The sequence below is a fragment of the Caenorhabditis elegans genome, chromosome III (genome assembly GCF_000002985.6).
Source record: "Caenorhabditis elegans chromosome III".
NCBI classification, from domain to species: domain Eukaryota; kingdom Metazoa; phylum Nematoda; class Chromadorea; order Rhabditida; family Rhabditidae; genus Caenorhabditis; species Caenorhabditis elegans.
The window spans coordinates 7098650-7118676 of record NC_003281.10 but is presented as its reverse complement, the minus strand read 5'-3'; the positions used below and the strand labels follow the sequence as shown (position 1 = coordinate 7118676).

Below are 20027 nucleotides of genomic sequence, written 5' to 3'. Positions count from 1 at the left end.
CATGTGTTCAACGTCAGATGAAAATAAATGCTCATTCAACCAAAGATTAGCTCGTTAGAAAAGTTCAGCGATCATAAGAGTTCATTAAGACTGCAAGTTCCAAAGAATCAGAGAGAAATGTCTGGCTTCTCTCTTTTTTTCCTTGATATTTCAGTGAGTCTCTTTGTGTTTCTACTTTGATTCAGGTATCTACAAGATATTTTAGTTTTATTTTTGTCTCGGTGTAGACACAAACGCGCATTCAATTCTAACAGGATTAAAAGAGCAATGCTGTAATATCTGGATTTCTGATCTTTTGGGAGGTATCTGTTTGAAATCAGATTCAACTTTTTGAGCAACTCTTCGTCTATTTAGATACTATTATTGGTACTTGTGTATTACATGCCCTCATTTTTTGAGTAATTTTTAAAGTTAAAAACAATAAAAACGTGTACCACATTTTTGTATTTCTAGGCTTAGGAAATATCCTTTTCTAAGCCTGAAGAGGAAAAATGTTTATCACGTTTATTTTAATTGGAGAAATTAATGAAAATTAAAATGAAGGCATGTAATACACAAGTACCCTATTATTTCCTTTTTCGGAGCGATTTTTGGTCGTTTCTAAGACATATTCGCCCAGATATCATGTTTCTTATTCACTCGTTTTCATGAATATTATATTTTACAAATTTTTGTTTTGTTAGATATTTTTATTGAAGCGATGTTGAACTATTTTTACGGTGAAATTGTGCAGTTTTAAATTTCGGTGCATGTTCGGCAATTGCCCAGAGTAGATTCAGAAATTTCCACAGTTCAATTAATTTTTTAAAGGTTTAACTAAAACAAATAAATATTAAAAAGAAAGTTTCAGGTGATTTTTGGCAGTAGGCATGTTTTTTGTATCAACCTAGAATGCCTAGACGATTACATAAACACCCTTTGCCAGAAAGCCAGAATAAAATGGTTTATCATTATACCTCATTTCATTGAAAAATCATACACCTTCTTATACAGTAAATGTGAATTTTCACATTCTCGAACATATTATATTTGTACAAACAATTTCGATTGTCACATTTTTCAACTAATCTGTGCTAGACACACTAGAAAAAAACCAGTTTCAGGCCTAAAATAACCTGATCGATGAGTTAAAACGAAAATGAATTTTCTATTCAAATATGAGTTTAGCTGAATATTCATAAAGATTGTTCTAACATTATTCAAAACTTTCTAGGAAAATAATATTTAACTTCTAGATAAATTGGTAGTTTTTAATATATTTTGCAGCGAGCACGAAAAGATCAAACATATTTTATTCTATAGAAAACAACTGAATATAATATCAGGGCTTGATCAATGATTTATAAAAATTAAATTTCCAGATTAGAGAACCTACCATCTGTTCAAGCATCTATTTGATAGATTTACAGAACAAATTGATAAAAACTTGAATTTAAAAAAAAAATTTCAAGAGGGCATAACTTTTTTTTTGAAAAGTTTTCAAGAAGTTTCATCATGAAATTCGGCGTTTTCAGACAATTTTGAGTCTAATAAAGAAATAAAAATTCGACTACACCACCTTTACATTTACATCTTTTTTGATCATTTGTGTGTGTATGTGTGTGTGTGTATGTGTGTGTGTGTGTGTGTGTGAATATTTCTGTTTTCTAATATTATGTCTATCCCCGCCGCTAGTGAGCTTTCTGTTGTTGAAATATCTAATAATTAATTGCTACCTTTTTTCCACTATCTTGTCTCTTCCCTATGCCAACTATCTCTGCGTCTCAATTTAAAATCTGTAATAATATATCTATGTCTGTCTCTCTCTCTCATCAACTCAATCTTTTCTCTGTCGTCTCTTGCCCTTCTAACTCTCTCATCACTCGAGACCAACTCTCTTCCCTCTGTCTCTGTGCTGTCCCCGTGGTTACCCTTCCACTTTTCGGTCTCTTTCACCTTTTCTATTTGTCCTTTATGTCTACCCATTTCATGTAATATTTCATTTCACATTCTGTTTCAATGATCATATTCAAAGTTCAGAGACAAAAATAGAATAGTCATGGGAATATGTGCAATGCGTTCAGATACTATGTCTTGCTACTTTCCAACAATTTGAATCTGATTGTATCCTTTTCCAAATAACAATATGTTTTTGATCTAGAATGTGATACTTTCTTCAGCACTTTCAATTTAATTAATAAATTTTATTCTTTCTAATCTTAAATCTTATGAGATATCTCAATTAAGGCAAATAATTTGTCTCGTTCGTAATCTGAAACTTAGAAAAAGTTCAGATACGCAGAGAAACGAAACATAAAAACGACGTCATCACGAGATTTGTTATCGTTTTTTTTGTGGTGAAAGGTGTGGAGAGACTGAAGATAGAGTTGGTTGGCAGACAGTATTTGTCGCTATAAAATTACAAAATTTTGTTTTTTTTTATTGGAAATTTTTTAGCAATGCGCTATATTGAACAATCCATAGAAGAATTAGCGGTTAGAATTATTACTTTTTTTTTCAATGTTTACTTAAAATTGAATTTTAAAATGCAACATTTATGAAACTTTATAATATATTTTATACGAGAATCACTGTTTTGAGTCCTGGCACGAGAAAAACTTTACAACTACTTAGCAATTTTTTGTCCATTTTTCTCGTTGTCTTATTTATGAGAAACTTATAAAATTTGTCACGAAATTGCAACATAATCTATTCAAAGCCTACTGGGTTTAGCTTGAAATCGCATTAAAAAAGTTCACTTAAAATTTTTTGAATTAATTTTTAAAAAGTACCTTAAAGAAATTTTGGCTGAAAATATAAAATTTCGAACTGTTTTGGAAACTATGTTGAACTTTGTCAATTTGTTTGATGAAAAATTAGAATTTTAAAAATTCCCTAAATCATAATATTTTGAATAACATGTTGTACTTTGAATGTAATACTTCGGAGTTAGATTTAGTGTGGTGTTTTTCAGCGACGGATTATTATTTTCTAATCTTCCTACTCTTTGATATTCTCTTATAAAACTTTGCGAATTCTTTGAGAAATCATGGATTTTTGAACACTCGTTATTATTTTAATATTTCTTGAATAACAAGGAAGGAAGCTCAGAGAAAAGTGAGATTTTGTAGAAACTATCTTTCTACGGAATCGTTATTCATTTTTAATCCATTGCATCTCAATCCATTCCATTTCCAGTTTCCTCGTACTTTGCATGTACTTCTTTCTTATTTTTCTAGAAATCTTGTCTTAATTTCAGCCAAATGACGGGTGGAGGTCCGTCATCAAATAACTCGTCTCAACCTGAAGAGGTATGCTTGGTTTGTTCCGATATATCAACTGGTTATCATTATGGAGTTCCCTCATGTAATGGATGGTTTGTTTTTCGTTTTTTTGTTGTTGTTCTAAACCCTTAAATAAAAAATAATTAAAGAGATTCTAAACTTTAAACCAAAAACTCATGAAATTAAATGAATTCAACTTCTGCAAAATTAGCTATTTGTTTTCCGCGAATTCTCATTCCGTTTAATCAACGATTTTTTTCCAAGAAAACTAAAATCCAATTTCTATCAAAAATCAAGAAGCTTAACTGAATTTGTAAGTTGAGATTGCAAAGTCATAATCAGACTCTAATGTTTCGCAGAAAGAAACGTAGTTTATTAAAACGAATTATGGCACAAGGCATAAACTTTTTTTTTGTTTTTGGGGGATCTCGGGAAAAACCTATGAATAAAAAAAGTGTTTGCATTTTGCACGGATATGGTGAATCAATGAATTGGAAACGTAGAACCTTAAAAGGTTCAAATTTATATATTTTTGGCTTCCATCGTAGGCAAGTCCTTAAGCATTGGTTTTATTGTAGGCAGGAAAGTAGGAGAGTTTCATTTTTAGTGTCCGAGAGGGACATGTACCTGGTGCTAGGAATATGGAAATTAACTAAAGAAAAATGGAAAATACAAAAAAAATCGGATTAAACTTTATAATTTTTCAGCAAAACCTTCTTCCGTCGAACAATCATGAAAAACCAAACGTTTAGCTGCCAATTTCAAGGAAAATGTCCAGTTGATAAAAGTTGGTTTGATGATTCTAAATCGTAGATTTAACTCTCTAATTCAGGTATCAGATGTGCGTGTAGGCATTGTCGATTTGAGAAATGTTTACAAGTTGGAATGGATCGAAATGCAATTCAACAGAACAGAGATCCAATTGGATATACAAAAAGAACACGAAGATATCCACCAATTAAAAAAGTTGAAGCCAGTGATGAGTGCTCACCTGCTATGGTAAATTTTTCAAAAATAGAAACGATTGAGCCATTAAGTATTTATGGGTTTCAGTTTTATGTATAATTTTTATTATAGTAAAAACATGTAACACTTTAATTTTGTCTAAAAACGAATAACATTATTTTTTCAAGCAGTGTCTCTAGGAATTTGTCTCAATTACTATTAAAATAAAATAAAAATAAATAAAATCACGATAAAACAATCCAAAAGATTTTATTTCGAAGGTGGAGTAACCAACAGAACTACCCACCTTTTTGATATATTAAAATACTAAAAAATTAAATTTAACTTTTCAACTACTTTTCAACAACTATATTTTCTACGCTAAACACAAATCATGAAAAGTAATTTTGGTGCTTGATCCTCTAGAGTATGCAAATTCCAAGGAAACTAGAGAATATAATTTCACCTGATATTCTAAACAAAAAATTCAATTACACATGTCTATACATAAAGCTAATATATAAATTTAATTTGCAGGTATCTGAAAATGATCGCAGTGAAGACAATTTCCTAACGTTATTATCATCAACGGAACAAAAGTGTTGTGCACTCAGACTTGCAGAATATATGCCATCAAGAACCCTAATAGAAGCAGTTGTATCAGATTGTTTACTTACAGATGAAGTTTTTATGGCTGAACACGCTATTTTGGTTAGTGAATTAGCTGGAAGTCACTTAAAAATGAAATAATTTCAGTCACCGCGACACCGAGTAACATCCCTCAGGTTTGCAAATCAATCAGATTATCATTATTGGCACGAACGAGACTGGTTTGTGATGATCGAATGGGCAAAGACGTTGCCAGTTTTCCAATCACTTCCATTCACGGATAAGGTACGCGTAGTTGTGAGGACTTTAAAGCGTCATAAAAAGTTTCAAAACTTATGAGAAGAAGGTTTCTAGTGGAATCCTAGATTTAAAGTCTGGAAAATCTGGAAAATGTGGGCATTAAGAAATTTTAAATTATTGCAACCTGTTCGTGTGATGTTTAAATTTTGACTAAAAATTCCGGCATCAGGTCTTGGAATATGCGAAAATTTTTACACTTTTACACAATGCACTTTTTTGCCTAATGATCGGGCAGCTGATTTTCTGCAGCTCGAGCTATAGAATATTGATTTTAGATTTAAATTGCCAATCTATTTTTTTTGTTAATTTTCACTAATGTAAGCCTAATTTATTCTTTCAGCTTGCTCTTCTTCGACATTCAGCCATCACATATCCATCATTGGTTCATGTATTCAATTCTCCAGATCATGGTCTTGACACGATTGTCTTCCCAGACGGTGCCTATTTTGACAGAACACCTGAACCAACTCGTCCTCTTGGATTCAACAAAAAGAAGTATCAAATGCTTGATCAATTGTTGAAACCAATGAGATCAATGGAAATTGACATGACTGAATTTGCTGCATTCAAAGCAATTTTCTTTTTGAATCCAGACGCTGATGATGTTGATTCGAATGCAAAAAAGACGTTGAGTGATGGAAGAAGTGCAATTACAAATGCTCTTTATCGGTATATGGTCAAGAAAAAAGGAGCAGAAGATGCTGGGGATAGGTTTGTTTTTTCTCAAGTTCTATTGCTTCATAAACTAAAATTCAAATATTTCCAGATTCGGACGTCTTCTTCTTCTCGGTACTGTCCTCGCCACAATGGCTGTTGAAATGAAAGAAGCAGTTCTTGTTGCTGATTTCTTTGATCAAATCCAATTTTCGACGTTTGCCAAACAACTTTTGTTTGGAATCAAGACTGAATAGGTTATGGAAACAGTTTCCATTATCGTCATAGCGTATCCATAAGTATAATTTCATTCCCATATCTGGTAATAACTCTTTCTCTACATTTTGTCGATATCCATCAACTGTGCCTTACCGTTTTACAAATCAGTGATATTTTATTTCCAACTCATATTAATTCTAATCACACCATGAATTTATTGTTGCCAACGGGTCAAAATCTTTCATCATCATCTAGAAAATGTTCATCTTCTACACCTCAAGTTATTTTTTTAATTCGCCAAATTTCCGATTATTTTCCATTGTGATTTGCAATATACCGATTTGTGGTTTTTAAAAATTGAATTCATATATAAATACTTCGAATTTCTAAAAGTGTTTTTTTGATTGAATAATCAAGATTTCAGATATTGACATTAAACCAACAATTTTGCGGACTGCCGAAAACGGAAAATACGAAAAATTTACAAAAAAACTCATTAAAGTACATAAAATCTCGGATTGAAATTGTGAATAGATCTGAATTGCCAAAATTTCAAATTTTTATCTAAAAACACACATGTTGGTTAATATTTACGTTTGAATTGCATTTTTGAATTCGTAAACATGTATAAATAGATTTTTTCATTTGTATAATAACATCCTGCTGTTTTTCATTTAATTATTTTAACTGACCACTGCACTGAAAGCTGTCTAAACAGTTCGTAAAGCAACACCTCTACAAGAAATAGTGTTGACAAACAAGAGACTACAGACCACACACGGTATAAAATGACCAATTGAAATGAGATGCTATATTGGAATATTTATTTCGAAAAACATCATATTATGAAAAACCTTGGTGCTGCAATTCTAGCTGTAATTTGTCTGCAATATGCTGATTCTGCAGCAGTTTTTGATAGAAATTTCACAAAACCTTATGTGTTGAAAAAGACGTGGGTACAGAATTTCATCAAGTTTCAATATATCTTCGAGGGAAATCAAGGAAAAGCCAAGATTGTTCCATTGGGTAAGTCTAATGTGATTAAAACTCAAGTTTTTGGCGTTCAGAAGTTTCTTTTTCAGAGCTGCTATTAAATATGATGAAAACATTTTTTCAACATCTCCAAACAATCGTTTCTTTAAAATATAGTTTTTTTAACGAACAATTAGCTTTTAATGTTATTTTTCTCAAACTCTCTGAATTTCTAGGTTGCGCTCCGACTAACGTTGATGGTGATAACTATTTGAAACCAGGAGAGAGAACTTTCCAACATGACTTTGTATTTTCTTGTGAAGAAGGAGAGGATGGAGTTTTGAATTATGAAGCGATTGCTTGTATTGATACACAAGGAGAAATAATGCATCCAGGAGAGACAAGAAGTCTCAGTAATGGAACTGTCATTTTACATTGCAATCTTTATGGTGGAGCATTGAAAAAGGTCGTTGAGAGAGGTAAGCTCTGAATGTTTCATGAAATCGAAAAAACTAGTTCATTATTTACAGCTGCTGGTTGTTATTTCAATGAGACGATCTACCCAGAAGAAGAGAAATGGGTTGAACCACAAGTCAATCCAAATGATACATCAATTGATGGACGTCTCATGCAATGTTTTCGTCCGCATTACAGTTACTATGAAAGTCACGTTGTTGGTTGGTCACTGTAGATTTCTAGCTTTCAATTTTTTTTGTGGACTTTCAGGATGTGTGATTGGCAAACTCGGAGTTCTTATCGATGAATTTGGACAACTTCTCGACGGATCATATGTGAAATGTGTAGAGTCAGAGTTTGGACATGTCAGCCTGAAGTCAGCTAATGTTGATGGTATGTTCAACTTCACGGCTAAATTAATTTAAATTATTTCAGAATTGGCTTGTACAATGGACAACAAAACATATGCTCATGCTAGTCAATGGACTGATGTGAAGAAGGGTGCAAATATGAGATGTAACTATCGACATATTGTTAAGGAATGTAAGTACACGTCCAAATTGAAAGATTGTATTTTGTCTTTTTTTTATTACTGATTAGTTTTTTGTTTGTGTATATCAAAACCTTTTCCTTTTCAGCATGCGTCCTCGGAACTGAAATTCTTCCAATTGGCCAAGAAGTTCCAGTTTCCCGTGATTGTATCTTCCTGTGTCATCCACAAACCAATGTTTACATCTGTGACAATTCTTTAGAAGAATTCAAAATTGTTGAGAGTAACGGTGACGATCTAGGCCCAGTCGAAGAGAACAAAATTGTTGAGAAGCTTCCGGAAAATAAGAAGAAATCTTTGAAATCTGTGTTCAAATTCTAAATATCAGATTTTCATTTACTTGTTTTGTTATTTGTAAAAATTCGAAACTTTTTCTTGGGACTCAAAAATAAAAACTAAGTATTGTGTTGTTCTTATTGGTTTTCTCCACTCTTTAAAATAGCAGCGTCTGAAAACAGGGCTACATACCAAGTGGAATTTCTAAATTTACTTTTTTTTTAATGCTGAAACAATAGTGAACGTTTTATATTTGCGTGAACTATAACTTTTATATGTTTGAAATTTAACAAAACCGTGGATATCTTTCTGAAAATTTCTCAATAATTTTATCGCGGCACTTTAACCATGAAAGGTAACTGAATTTTTGTGATATTTTTTGAGAATAATGCAATTTCTCTCGTTCAGGTTTGCTTCTCATAAATCTTCTCACTTTTTTCGTCCTTGGATTTTCTGATGATTCCCAAGAATTTGGTTACTTTGTAAGAGGAATCCCACAAAATTGGAGGGAACATTGGAAATTCAATATGATAAGGATGCCTCACAGAAGAGAAGTTCGTCCGAATTTCGAGCATATTCTTTGGAAAGCAGTTGTGAAAGCTCACGTAGAAAGGAATGCTCCAAGAAAGTCGAGGAAGACTTCAAGATAAGAGATTGACTTTAAAAGTTGTGAATAAAAATTTATTGATCTGTATTTTCTTTGTCCAAAATCAGGTTTTGGAAAATTAGTGGTTCCTCTGGAAAATTGGTGCAACAAAATAACAAAGCAGTTTTTTTTAAATATTAACAGGAATAAAAGTTTGCGTGTGGAAATTATTGAACAGATCTTTAGTTGTACTGTTGGAAGCATGAGAAGACTAATTTACAGAAAAAAAAAACTCTAAAAAAGCAAAAAGGTTCACGAAGCCCGGATTGGCTCATTGCAATTAGAGATATAAAAATTATCATTTAAAAAGGTCATGAATCGGAGAAAATCTAACAACTATTAAGTTCAAATAAAACATTAAAAAAAAACACAAACATTACCTACATAGGTGAGAATCATTTCAAGAGATTCAGAGATGTGAGTGTTCTGGGTGATAGTCAATCAGAGAATAAACTACATTCAATATACACACAAATTCAAATAGTAGTTACATCGATCAATGGCTCAGCATCAATCAATAATGAGTCTGCCTTCCCAAACTTGATAGCTCCGAGCATGAATGTTTCAGAAATGGGTTCCTGCACATGATGGCATGATCGATGCACATTCAATGTTCTCAGCTGACAGAATCCTTTTCCACAGATCTCACATTTATGCGGCTTCTCCTTTGCATGAATATATTTGTGATCACGCAAATGATCTTGTCGACGGAATGATTTTCCACAGGTTTCACAGTGAAATGGACGTTCATTTGTATGAGTTCTCTCATGAATCATGAGATTGTAGGATTTGGTAAAGTGACGGGCACAGTATTTGCAAATGAACTCTTTCTTTGGACGCTTTCGAATTGCATTGTTTGTTTTATTATGCTGTTCAGGGTTCAGGAACCTGCAATGATGGAAGTTCACTTATCAGAAAAAGCGATGAGGCTACAAGTATTGAACGGAAATATAATTTTTGATATGGTTTTTAAATGCGGAAAAGACGAATGATATTTTTGCTTGGAAACATTCAAAATTGAGTGGAAAGTCACTGATTGGTTGAGAAGTGAGCATGAGCAGTTTGGAGGAATTTCAATCCATCACATAGTCTTTAGAAAAGCGTTTAACATTTTTTTAAAAAGTCAACCAAGTTGATAAACAACTCACCATGGGGTTCCAAGATTACTGAATAGTTGTGATTGAATCTGCAAATGCAGAACATTTTCATTTGTCATTTGTGCTGGAATTGTAGATGTAGAAGCATTGGACGGAGTAGGAGAAGATGATGGACTTATGCACAAAGATGTCAACCAGTTTTGTAGATCATGCGAAGTTCCGTTCACTTGTTCTTTCGACTGACTTTGAAGAAGATTCTGAATTGCAATTTTCTGTTGTCCGGCAACTAACATTCGAATTATATCCTCAACAGATGGTACAACAGGGGGAACTGTAGATCCTGGAAAGGTATTCCATGGAAGTGTCATACCTGAAAAAGAGTAATACTTTATTGACAAAAAAGTGCATAATAATCTAAAAAGGTCAACCGAATACATATTCAAATGATGGGACCCAAAAACTATTGGAGAACATGATACACGAAGAGACAAAGACTAGGAAGAAGTGATAAGGAAGCACTGATAAGTCAAAAAGGAACTTGATCAGAAAAAAAATAACAATTCGGTTTGAAGAGACGCAGAAAAATGGTAGGTGCGACACTGTGCCACCTATTGACGATTTATTGAAAGTCAATGGGTCTGCTGGAAGGGTAGTTGAATTCTCTCCAAAACAAGAAGCTAATGGGAAAGAATGTTTTCAATTTTACAGAACTATTGAGTCTTATTTGAGAATTTCCGGATTAAGTTTAAAAATTGCAACCCTTTCAGATTCATTTTTTTGCGAGAACGGCTAGAAAACATCTAGCAAATTTGAAAAATCAGAACATCTCGAAATGTCACAGGGAAAATGAGTATCTGTAGAGATCAGTCAACTGAATGACCACCCAATAGTATCCCCACATCCTACACTTTCCTGACTCCACCCATCTCTTTTCGGTTACCCTTTTGTTTGTCATCAGCAGCTCTCATCCCTTTTATATTAACCGATTCAAAAAAGTCTTTACCAATCATAAAATTTGCACTTTCGGTTCCAATTGTAGAGGCGGCAATCGTTAGAAAGGAAGTCAGTGTTAACATTAATTGATGATGTACAAAAGGTTTCATGATGGTGAAAAAGAAGCATGGAATGAGAGAGCATTTGTGATTAGAATTCTACAGTAGAACACCTATTTTTGATTTGAAACTTTAGAATGTGGACTGTCACCGGAATTTATTCCACGAGGAGTTGACCATTCTGGAGGAAAATAAAATTATGTTCACACCATTTCAGCGGTTTGCAAATTCAAAAATTAAAACTTTCCAAATACAACATTTTAATTAATCTCTAAATTTAAAATTCCGTACTTTCCTTTATTAAAACGTACATTTTGATGAAAACTGATATTGCTACAGATACATATTTAGCTCTTTCGAAAAAGTGACGTGACTCATGTGATAGCACAGATAATAAAATTGAAAATTAAAAGTTTTCTAACAATCAGTAACCATATACATAGTAGCACTATTTCTTGCATAATCAACAACTTTTCCTGCTGTCTGAATGACGAAATACTTATTGTTTACCCAGCTACAGTAACTTCCTCTGATTTGAAGTTTCTTTGAAAAAAAAATGAAAAAATCAGTTGTTCACGTGGAATGATTGATTGAGAATCCGATCAATTCTTATTATAATCCTACTAATGGATTGGTATAATCCGATTACAAAACTGACTTTTGTTCGATTCATTGATGTGCTGAAAATGGAAGCTACTAAACACCCGATCGGGAGCACTCAACTTCTGGATGATAAGGGAGAATTGATCAACTGATAATTTGAAAAATTAATCGCTGGAAGCTCAGTTCAAAGTGAAAAAGGGTTTCAGCCAAAAACAGGACTTGCAGCATGGTTTATTTATTTTTTTAAACAAGAATTCTTCCACGACTGGCTCAGTCAGAAAAATGTTTCATTTCTAAAGAATATAATGACTATGTAAACATTTAGAGCACGCCACGTTTGGATTACTGTAGGTGGCAGTTTTCTACCGCTATTATCTTTTTGAAACTCGGGCACACAATTTAGACCCTCGCTTCAGAACATACTATCAGGTTGTCCCATAAGTTTTTGTACTTTTTTTCAAATATTTTTCCAAAACTTCTAGAAAGTTTTAAAATTTTTTCATCGTAGGTCGTGTCAAGGTCGGGTCGTCCCCTTTCAGAAAAGATTCATTTCATCCATTTCTACTTTGCCACGATGACAATCATCAAACTTGAACGTCGAGACGTTAGATTGCTTCTTCTTTATGAATTTCGTCTTGGTCATTCAGCAATGGAAGCGGAACGAAACATATGCGGTGCGATGGGTGAGGGAGCACTCTCTTATAATACAGCAAAGAGTTGGTTTCAAAAGTTCAAGAACGGCGACTTCAGTCTCGAAGAAATAGAACGTTCTGGGCGACCGGTAGAGTTAAATGAAGAAGACCTAGTGAAGCTGGTGGAGGAAGAGCCTCGTCTTAGTCTTCGTGAAATGGAAGAGAAGCTTGAGTGTTGTCATAGCACAATTGCATGTCACTTGGGTCGCCTTGGTTTTACTTCAAAACTTGGAATTTGGGTGCCTCATGAACTTTCGGCATCACAGAAGCTCACTCGGGTCAACGTTTGTACTCAACTTCTAACTTTTCGTCGAAAGTTCGATTGGCTGAACAATCTGGTTACTGGAGATGAGAAGTGGGTGCTCTATGTTAACCGTTCCAGTTAACGTCAATGGCTTCCGATCGGTGAGAAAGGAATACCGACGCCAAAGCCTGATCTTCACCCAAAAAAGATTATGATCTGTGTCTGGTGGGGTGTTCAAGGACCCGTGCACTGGGAATTGTTGCCAACTAATAAAACTATCACTGCTGATTACTATTGTGCCCAATTGGACCGAGTTGCAGAAAAGACCAACGGAAAATATGAAAAACTATATTTTCTTCACGATAATGCTAGGCCTCATGTCGCCAAGAAGACTTTCCAAAAGCTGCAAGATCTTGGTTGGACTGTTTTACCGCATCCACCATATTCTCCAGATCTTGCACCAACCGACTACCATTTGTTCTTGTCTCTCAGTGACTACATGCGCGACAAGCAATTCGACGACGAAGAGCATCTCAAAACTGAACTCTCCACTTTCTTCTCATCGCGTTCGCCGGATTTCTTCTCCCGTGGCATCATGATGTTACCTAGTAAATGGCAACAAGTGGTGGACACTAATGGTGAATACTTGTGTGAATAGTACTACTTGTCGCTTGAGAGAAATAAATTTTTTTCAAAAAAAAAATAGTACAAAAACTTATGGGACAACCTGATATTAAATAGAACTGTATATTGCCACTCCATGTCCCCAAATGATACTGTTATCCAAAGAATGACAGAATGTGCAAAAGTGGTAAATAGTAGCTGGGACGAGTGAGGGGCAAATTGAGCAGTTCGTTCATTCCCAAGCTCATAAAAAGGAAATGCGCACCTGCAGATCTCTGCGCCTCTGAATGGGTACACGGTCTTTATAAGGTGAACCTAATCGAGAGAGAATTTTTATTATAACTTTTTTTGTGTTTTTCGAAATTGAAAATTACTATGAAACGGAAGGAAACTAAGGGGATAAATCGAATGTGAGCATATACAGAGAAACAGAGGAAAACTCTCGATGTGGGTTACTGTATCAAAAAGTATCCAGAAGGTCATCTCTCTCGTCGGCTTACGAAATTTACTTTAAAATTGCGGGGAATTGTCAATTCACATATAATAAAAAGAAATTCGAAAAAAAAACAGTGCAATTTTGCTGAAAACCAGAAAACTACAAAAAAGTGGGCGTGGCCTAGAAGGGCATTTGAGTTTTTTTGAACAATTGAAAAAAAATTAGAAAATATTAAAACTTTTGTAAATTTTTAACAGTAATGTTCGGAGATTGACCTATTTTCTTTAATTTAAAGAAAAAAGCCAAAAAAATAACTCGCTTGTTCAAAATCAGATATGAGCTCCCAAAACTTCTGTGAAGAAATTATAATCAAAAGCTGAAAATATCTGGAATAATTTTATATAGTTATCAATTTTTATTGTCACGCAACATTAGTATACTTTTCACACGAAACGGGTGTTTTTTTTGTGAAAAATGCATGTATTACTTGTTCGCGAAAACTTTTTTTTCAGTGGGGTAATGAAGTCGATTGCTGATAAGAGAAAATTCCTTGGAAGTTTGGACATCTAATTAAAATTAAATATTTAATGTTAATTTTAACAGATTGATGTGAAATTTGAACACCTGAAAGTTAAAAATTGCACTAAAAACAAAAAACAATCAAATTTCAAATTTCGCGCGTCAATTTTTGAAGCGCAAACAAACGCGCTCCAGTGCTCATTTTTCAGTTTTGTAATTTTGAAAACATGATACTAGGCTTGTATTCTTCCTATTTTCTCATATTTTGATCTGTTTTAGCATTTTTTGACCTCCGGCGGGAAAATTCAAATTTTTGTTTTGTTTTGTTTTTATTTGTTTGCCAATGGTTTCGAAATTATCCAGCATTAGTCATTCATTTCATTTGTTTCAGTTGGTTTCTTTGTCATACGATTATTCTTGTGAGAGAATATCGTGCATGCAAAGTAGTTTAGTATTTTCTTTTATTTCTGACACTACCGTTTTTAAAAATTCAACTCTTGTTCTCTTTTCTTAAAGATCTTTATTTCAGGAGGATGAAGACGGTTGCCGCACTCACACTCCTGGCTTTTGCCACAGCTGCCAATGGACAGTTCCTTCAAGGTGCGAGTTTTGTCCAGATGCTTTTTTAACATTGACAATTCAGACTGTACAAACGCTCTCGATGGTCTTTACGCTCTTGGTGAATGCGAACCACAATTTCTGACTTGCTCGGGAGGTATCGCAAGAATCATGGATTGCCCAGCTGATCTCATCTACAACGAGCCACTTCTTATCTGCGACTGGCGCCACAACGTGATTGGTTGCGAAGGATCTGGAGAATCATCTGGTGAGACCTCAGGTGAAGGATCTGGTGAATCTTCCGGTGAGGCGTCTGGAGAAGGATCCGGTGAAGCATCTGGGGAAGGATCCGGCGAAGCATCTGGAGAAGGATCTGGTGAAGCTTCTGGAGAGGGTTCAGGATCCGGAGAGGAGACAGTCGAAAATGGTAAGTTAATTCAAATCATTCATCGATAAAATGTTTTTTTCAGTTTGTGAGAATCTCGAAGACGGGGCCTACTCATCAGGTGGTTGTACCACTTACTACTTCTTCTGTACAACAAACACGGCCCGTTTCCTCAGTTGCCCAACTCCACTCTTCTACGATGCTGATTCTCAGAAGTGCATCTGGAAGTCTCTTGTCGAGGAATGCAAGGAAGACCTGACCATCACCGATGGATCAGGGGAGACTTCTGGTGAAGGATCTGGAGAGGCTTCTGGAGAAGCTTCCGGGGAAGGATCAGGTGAAGCATCTGGAGAATCTTCTGGGCAAGGATCAGGTGAAGCTTCTGGGGAAGGAAGTGGCGAACTCGAGCCAACATGCGAAGGAAAAGCTGACGGAATCCATCCAAATGGAGTTTGCTCAACCAACTTCCTCACTTGCTCTGGTGGAATTGCTCGCATCATGGACTGCCCAGCTTCTCTCGTCTTCAATCCAACAATTCTTGTTTGTGACTGGCCACGGGACGTCGCTGAATGCGCTGGACTTCCAACTCCACAGCCAACATGCGAAGAGGACGGATACTTCTCATTCGGACAATGCTCATCGTCATTCACTGCTTGCACTAACGGCCGTGCCATCGTCATGTTCTGTCCAGCAGGACTCAAGTTCTCCGAGTCTACCGTACGTTGCGACTACGAGTCCAATGTTTCCGAATGCCAAGAGACGTCGGGTGAAGGTACGATCGTTTTTTACAGTTTCAAAATTTTATTATCTTTTTTCAGAATCTGGAGAAGCTTCCGGTGAACAATCTGGAGAAGGATCTGGAGAGGCTTCTGGTGAGGCCTCTGGTGAAAGCTCAGGAGAGGGATCCGGTGTGGAAGAGCAAAATCAATGCGTTGGACTGGACAATGGACTTCATGCTATCGGATGCTCTCCACGTGTTCTCTCTTGCCAGAATGGACACGTTGATATCTTCGAGTGCCCATCCAGCCTGGTTTTCAACGATCAATCTTTGATCTGCGATTACCCACAAACATCGTTGAAATGCCTCATCGAAGGTGAATTTGTCTCATAAATTAGCAACCCTAAATGTTTATTTCAGACACTATTCTCATTGATGAGACTCCAATTGCTGCATTCGACTGTTCCACTGACGGCCTCTTCTCCGATGGCCTTTGCTCTGCCACTTATCATCAGTGCACTGCCGGACAACTCATTAACTTCACTTGTGCCGCGAGCAACGCCGTCTTCTCAGCTGCCAACACCGAGTGCGTCGACTCATCGACCCTGCTTCAATGCCATTAATTGTACCCATTTTTTTTACAAAATTACACACTAATTGACTAACCCCGTGAAAAACTATTGCCCCCATAGAGGCCCCATATTATTGTAAACTTGCCTGTATATATTGCATTTTTCATATTGAGAAATGAAACTGCCTGACTAGAACTCTGAATCTTAATTTTTTGGCTTTCATGAGATGCTGGGTGATTACTGTAGATGATCTTTTATTACTCGAGGAAAAGTTTGAGGGTTGAATGAATAACAATGCAAGTTTGAAAAGGGGTGGGTACCCACGTGGGATAGTTTTAGATGAAAAAGTGCCACTCTAGCTTTAGAGAGATTCTTTGACAAGCTTTCTCAATGGCAAAGTGGGTTGGTTCAATTGGAATAATGTAAACAGTTGTGCAAGATCTTCTATTGTTTTCTCGATCAGCTGACTCAGAAATATAATATTTAAGTATCTTATTCGTCCGTGTTTTTGAAAACGGAAGTTACAGTTAATACCAAGTGTAGACAGGTAGATGCTCAGATACTCCTCAATAATTCGTTTCGCAGAGGAACCAACAAGCATAGAAGCTGAAAAATATTGACGTTTATGGTTAAATACAGAGTACTAGTTGTAAGGGTAATTTATTTATTAGATTACTGCGTTTTTTTCACTTCTACGACTTTAAAGGGGACGCTTTTATGCGGAATAGTCTCGACACGCTCCTACACTTTTACACTTATACTGTATTTATTATATTTATTAGGATATCGCCACGAATATCAGGTGTGTGCCTTTAAAGAGGTACTGTAATTTCAACCGTTTATTGCTGCGGAGTTTTTATTGATTTTGTATTGTTTTCTAGAAAATATTTTCTTTCCCTTTTGTTAAAGTGTATATGTTTTTATTGTTAGATTTGAGTTTTCAAAAACATATTTTTATTGTAAAAATAGGAAAAATCTATGAAAATTCTGCAGCATCAAAAGTTTGAAATTACAATACTCTAAAGACACACACCGTTTTGAATTTTATACAAAATTTGTCGTAACGAGACCAGACATAGTTTATTTGGCACAAAATCGGAATATTTCGTGTCTGAATAATATTGAAAAGTGTTATGTAACTTACATATTTGACAGAAATACGTAATAACCATCAATAAAAACTCCTCGGTTGTGATTCGAAGTTCAATAAACTTTGAAATAAGACGGCATCGTATTCTATTCAAAAGATCAAGAGGATATTGATCGGAAATCTCTTCGGGAAAAACATCCACTTTTCCAGGAAAAACCATAAATTCTTTTTTATCGAAATAAGATCGTCCAGCCATAAATACAATTGATAATGTGAAAAACGAATGTTTCAAAATAAGATTGGCTTCATCAGCATTGAGCATTTTGACAAAATGTATTCTTTTCATGAATTCGAGAGTGGTAAAAGCCTCAATTGCGACCCAATCATGAGAAGTGAAGACGACATCCATTTCCTTTTTACATAATTTTACCAATTTTGGATCGAGCATTTCTTCAAAATTTAAATCAGCAGTCACATGGCATGTATAAAATATTTTCTGACGTTCGGCATCTGATGACATTAAATCTTGAATAAGTTTAAATTTGTTTGAGTATATATCAAAAGATGCAATTCTCATATTGGCATTAATACACTCATAAAATTTTCTTCTCGGGCATTTCTGTTTGAACTCAGCAATCAAACATCTTTGTGGGCATTCTCCAGGATTACACGATTTTGGTGGTTTTTTGGAGTTTACTGCTCGACGGAAAACCATTTTGCATGGATTACAACTGCTAGCCTGCAATAATAATATACATGTAAAAACACTTATGTGTATATTTAAATTGGATGTCGTAAATTAGATAACTTACGCCATAGCTGAATTGGGGTTGTGATGTTTTACAAACCAGACAATATTTTACTTCTTCTTGAGCAGACGACATTAATGATATCGGAATGTGAAATCTGAAGTGTGAAAAATAAGATTCAAATTCACAAAAAGGGAGAAACACAAATCACATGTCATTTGATTTATTTCATGAAATCAGAATAAAAATCAGTGAAAAGGATATAATAAAATAGACGGGATTATAGTCGATAAGTCATGCTTTTTTTGAGAATCATGTCTCGTTCTGTCTAAGCTATAAGTATGTAGCTTGTAGTTCTTGATTTGAGATCAAGTTTCCGGTGTCGTAATTTTGATAGAGAGTGAAACTTCACCGCTGCCATAGTAGTAAATTTCATATTCTAAGGTTCACAAAGAAATCCAGAATCTATTACAGTTTCCACGAACGGACGATACAACCGGACTACTGTAGTGGCACGATATAAGCGTAGAAGTGAGTTTGGATTTTTTTCACAAAATACACTAAAAATGCTTGATTGTGACGTCAAAATATAAGAACTAAATACGTGGTTAGATTTCATTTAGATGTACGATCACAACTAACTAAGAGGCTTGCAAGGATTTTTTAGAAGGAATGTTTGAAATTATTTTAAAGAGAATAGGAGCCTTTCCGTGAGAACTTATTTTAGATTTTGTTTTGCGAAGCGAAATGAGGAAAAATGAAAGCACAACTTTAAAACCCAAATCACAAAGCTTCACATACTACAGCAGGTGAAATGTGGGCGAGGTCTGACTAATGCAGTTATGATTATAAGGTTTTTTTTTTCTCAAAGGAGAATCTGATTTGATTATTGAGATCAAGAAGAGCATAACATGATCTTCGAGAGATGAAGATAAGGATCTTATTCATTTTAAGTTATATGATGAGATTTATTGTTAACTATTAGAAATATATGTTATAGTGTTTGAAATACTGAAAGTTTAAAGAGAAGCGTTTCAAGTAGCCACACACTATAACAACTCATTTTTAAGCATATGAATTGCCGCCAGGAGACGTAAAAGATAAACACCACATCAAGGATTTCAGTTCGTGACTCGATATCAACTCGATATCATCTAAACCTTAGAATACGTCCTCCCACCTCCACCGACATGCAACAGAAACCTAATATCAGTGCTTGAAGTTTCACAAGTACGCGTATATATATATATTTGGTGCGGATGTATGATGAGAAACTGAAGATCTTTCTTATAAAGAATATAAAACTCACAAAAACTGAATACGTGATTTTTTGGTTGTAATTTCGTTAATCCGTCTTGGGCTTTCCATGTTTTATATGAATAATAATGTTTTTACGACCACCTAGACCATTTTAGCGTGTCATGTTTGAAAGTCAAAAAATCTTACAAAATAAAACTGATATTGATATTAAAGGATAATTAGTTTTTACTCTCAGAAAACAGAAACCAAATTTTCTTCGAACAAAACCAAAAATCAAGAAAAGTGCACGTGTGTTTCTTGTTAGGTGCCTTCCCTCTCTGTTTAATCTCCAGTGATTGCCTTTGCGAATACGGCTATCGGGAGTCATATCACAACTTATTAATAATTGCATAATGGGTCTTCTTGATCACTTGAACCGTTCTACTACTACTACAATATCTTTTTGCTAGGCATCCAATGAGGACCGACTTATACGCAAAACTATTTAGCAGTTCTTAAAACTTAAACCTCGTGACGACAAATGGCACAAAAAACAGCC

The 20027-nt window shown here is 34.9% G+C and overlaps 5 protein-coding genes, 2 non-coding genes and 1 pseudogene across 8 annotated transcripts; 5 read left to right on the top strand and 3 right to left on the bottom strand.

Annotated features, from left to right (window-relative positions):
• Positions 1–3238: 3238 nt before the first annotated feature.
• Positions 3239–6382, top strand: nhr-10 (Nuclear hormone receptor family member nhr-10). The gene is made up of 7 exons (NM_066153.7): positions 3239–3355; positions 3971–4050; positions 4096–4262; positions 4746–4919; positions 4965–5102; positions 5458–5828; positions 5884–6382. Exons 1-7 carry the CDS (start codon positions 3243–3245, stop codon positions 6026–6028), a joined length of 1188 nt encoding a protein of 395 aa, NP_498554.1. The 5' UTR covers positions 3239–3242; the 3' UTR covers positions 6029–6382.
• A 401-nt stretch (positions 6383–6783) lies between these two features.
• Positions 6784–8375, top strand: B0280.7 (uncharacterized protein). Its single transcript, NM_066152.6, has 6 exons — positions 6784–7016; positions 7199–7441; positions 7493–7639; positions 7689–7811; positions 7854–7961; positions 8057–8375. The coding sequence occupies exons 1-6, from the start codon at positions 6836–6838 to the stop codon at positions 8287–8289; spliced, it is 1035 nt and encodes a 344-aa protein (NP_498553.1). The 5' UTR covers positions 6784–6835; the 3' UTR covers positions 8290–8375.
• Positions 8376–8907: 532 nt separating this feature from the next.
• On the bottom strand, positions 8908–10364 carry odd-1 (Protein odd-skipped-related 1). The gene is made up of 2 exons (NM_066151.4): positions 10039–10364; positions 8908–9778 (listed from the first exon to the last, which is right to left on the bottom strand). Exons 1-2 carry the CDS (start codon positions 10353–10355, stop codon positions 9367–9369), a joined length of 729 nt encoding a protein of 242 aa, NP_498552.2. The 5' UTR covers positions 10356–10364; the 3' UTR covers positions 8908–9366.
• Positions 10365–10480: 116 nt separating this feature from the next.
• Positions 10481–10628, top strand: B0280.19. The gene has a single exon (NR_052433.1). It is a non-coding gene; the product is annotated as an Unclassified non-coding RNA B0280.19 (non-coding RNA).
• B0280.20 lies at positions 10481–10628 on the bottom strand. The gene has a single exon (NR_052432.1). It is a non-coding gene; the product is annotated as an Unclassified non-coding RNA B0280.20 (non-coding RNA).
• Positions 10629–12216: 1588 nt separating this feature from the next.
• Positions 12217–13236, top strand: B0280.6 (annotated as a pseudogene). The gene is made up of 2 exons: positions 12217–12689; positions 12951–13236. Coding segments are annotated over exons 1-2 (759 nt in total).
• Positions 13237–14686: 1450 nt separating this feature from the next.
• On the top strand, positions 14687–16587 carry cpg-2 (Chondroitin proteoglycan-2). The gene is made up of 5 exons (NM_066150.15): positions 14687–14757; positions 14801–15142; positions 15186–15872; positions 15919–16194; positions 16239–16587. The coding sequence occupies exons 1-5, from the start codon at positions 14691–14693 to the stop codon at positions 16439–16441; spliced, it is 1575 nt and encodes a 524-aa protein (NP_498551.3). The 5' UTR covers positions 14687–14690; the 3' UTR covers positions 16442–16587.
• Positions 16588–16627: 40 nt separating this feature from the next.
• On the bottom strand, positions 16628–18388 carry ZK418.11 (NR LBD domain-containing protein). Its single transcript, NM_001027826.3, has 3 exons — positions 18293–18388; positions 17535–18219; positions 16628–16996 (listed from the first exon to the last, which is right to left on the bottom strand). The coding sequence occupies exons 2-3, from the start codon at positions 18193–18195 to the stop codon at positions 16752–16754; spliced, it is 906 nt and encodes a 301-aa protein (NP_001022997.1). The 5' UTR covers positions 18196–18219; positions 18293–18388; the 3' UTR covers positions 16628–16751.
• Positions 18389–20027: the final 1639 nt, after the last annotated feature.

What these genes read in the sequence shown, in the direction of transcription:
- ZK418.11 (NM_001027826.3), bottom strand. Translation starts at nt 18,195, where the DNA reads ATGGTTTTCCGTCGAGCAGTAAACTCCAAAAAACCACCAAAATCGTGT. An exon ending in TACGTATTTCTGTCAAATAT is followed by an intron (nt 16,997 to 17,534) that starts GTAAGTTACATA and finishes AATATTTTTCAG; the next exon opens with CTTCTATGCTTGTTGGTTCC.
- B0280.7 (NM_066152.6), top strand. Translation starts at nt 6,836, where the DNA reads ATGAAAAACCTTGGTGCTGCAATTCTAGCTGTAATTTGTCTGCAATAT. An exon ending in CTATGAAAGTCACGTTGTTG is followed by an intron (nt 7,640 to 7,688) that starts GTTGGTCACTGT and finishes GTGGACTTTCAG; the next exon opens with GATGTGTGATTGGCAAACTC. An exon ending in TCGACATATTGTTAAGGAAT is followed by an intron (nt 7,962 to 8,056) that starts GTAAGTACACGT and finishes TTTCCTTTTCAG; the next exon opens with CATGCGTCCTCGGAACTGAA.
- nhr-10 (NM_066153.7), top strand. Translation starts at nt 3,243, where the DNA reads ATGACGGGTGGAGGTCCGTCATCAAATAACTCGTCTCAACCTGAAGAG. An exon ending in AAAATGTCCAGTTGATAAAA is followed by an intron (nt 4,051 to 4,095) that starts GTTGGTTTGATG and finishes TCTCTAATTCAG; the next exon opens with GTATCAGATGTGCGTGTAGG. An exon ending in CACTTCCATTCACGGATAAG is followed by an intron (nt 5,103 to 5,457) that starts GTACGCGTAGTT and finishes TTATTCTTTCAG; the next exon opens with CTTGCTCTTCTTCGACATTC.
- odd-1 (NM_066151.4), bottom strand. Translation starts at nt 10,355, where the DNA reads ATGACACTTCCATGGAATACCTTTCCAGGATCTACAGTTCCCCCTGTT. An exon ending in AGTAATCTTGGAACCCCATG is followed by an intron (nt 9,779 to 10,038) that starts GTGAGTTGTTTA and finishes CCATCATTGCAG; the next exon opens with GTTCCTGAACCCTGAACAGC.
- cpg-2 (NM_066150.15), top strand. Translation starts at nt 14,691, where the DNA reads ATGAAGACGGTTGCCGCACTCACACTCCTGGCTTTTGCCACAGCTGCC. An exon ending in CAATGGACAGTTCCTTCAAG is followed by an intron (nt 14,758 to 14,800) that starts GTGCGAGTTTTG and finishes TTGACAATTCAG; the next exon opens with ACTGTACAAACGCTCTCGAT. An exon ending in CCAAGAGACGTCGGGTGAAG is followed by an intron (nt 15,873 to 15,918) that starts GTACGATCGTTT and finishes ATCTTTTTTCAG; the next exon opens with AATCTGGAGAAGCTTCCGGT.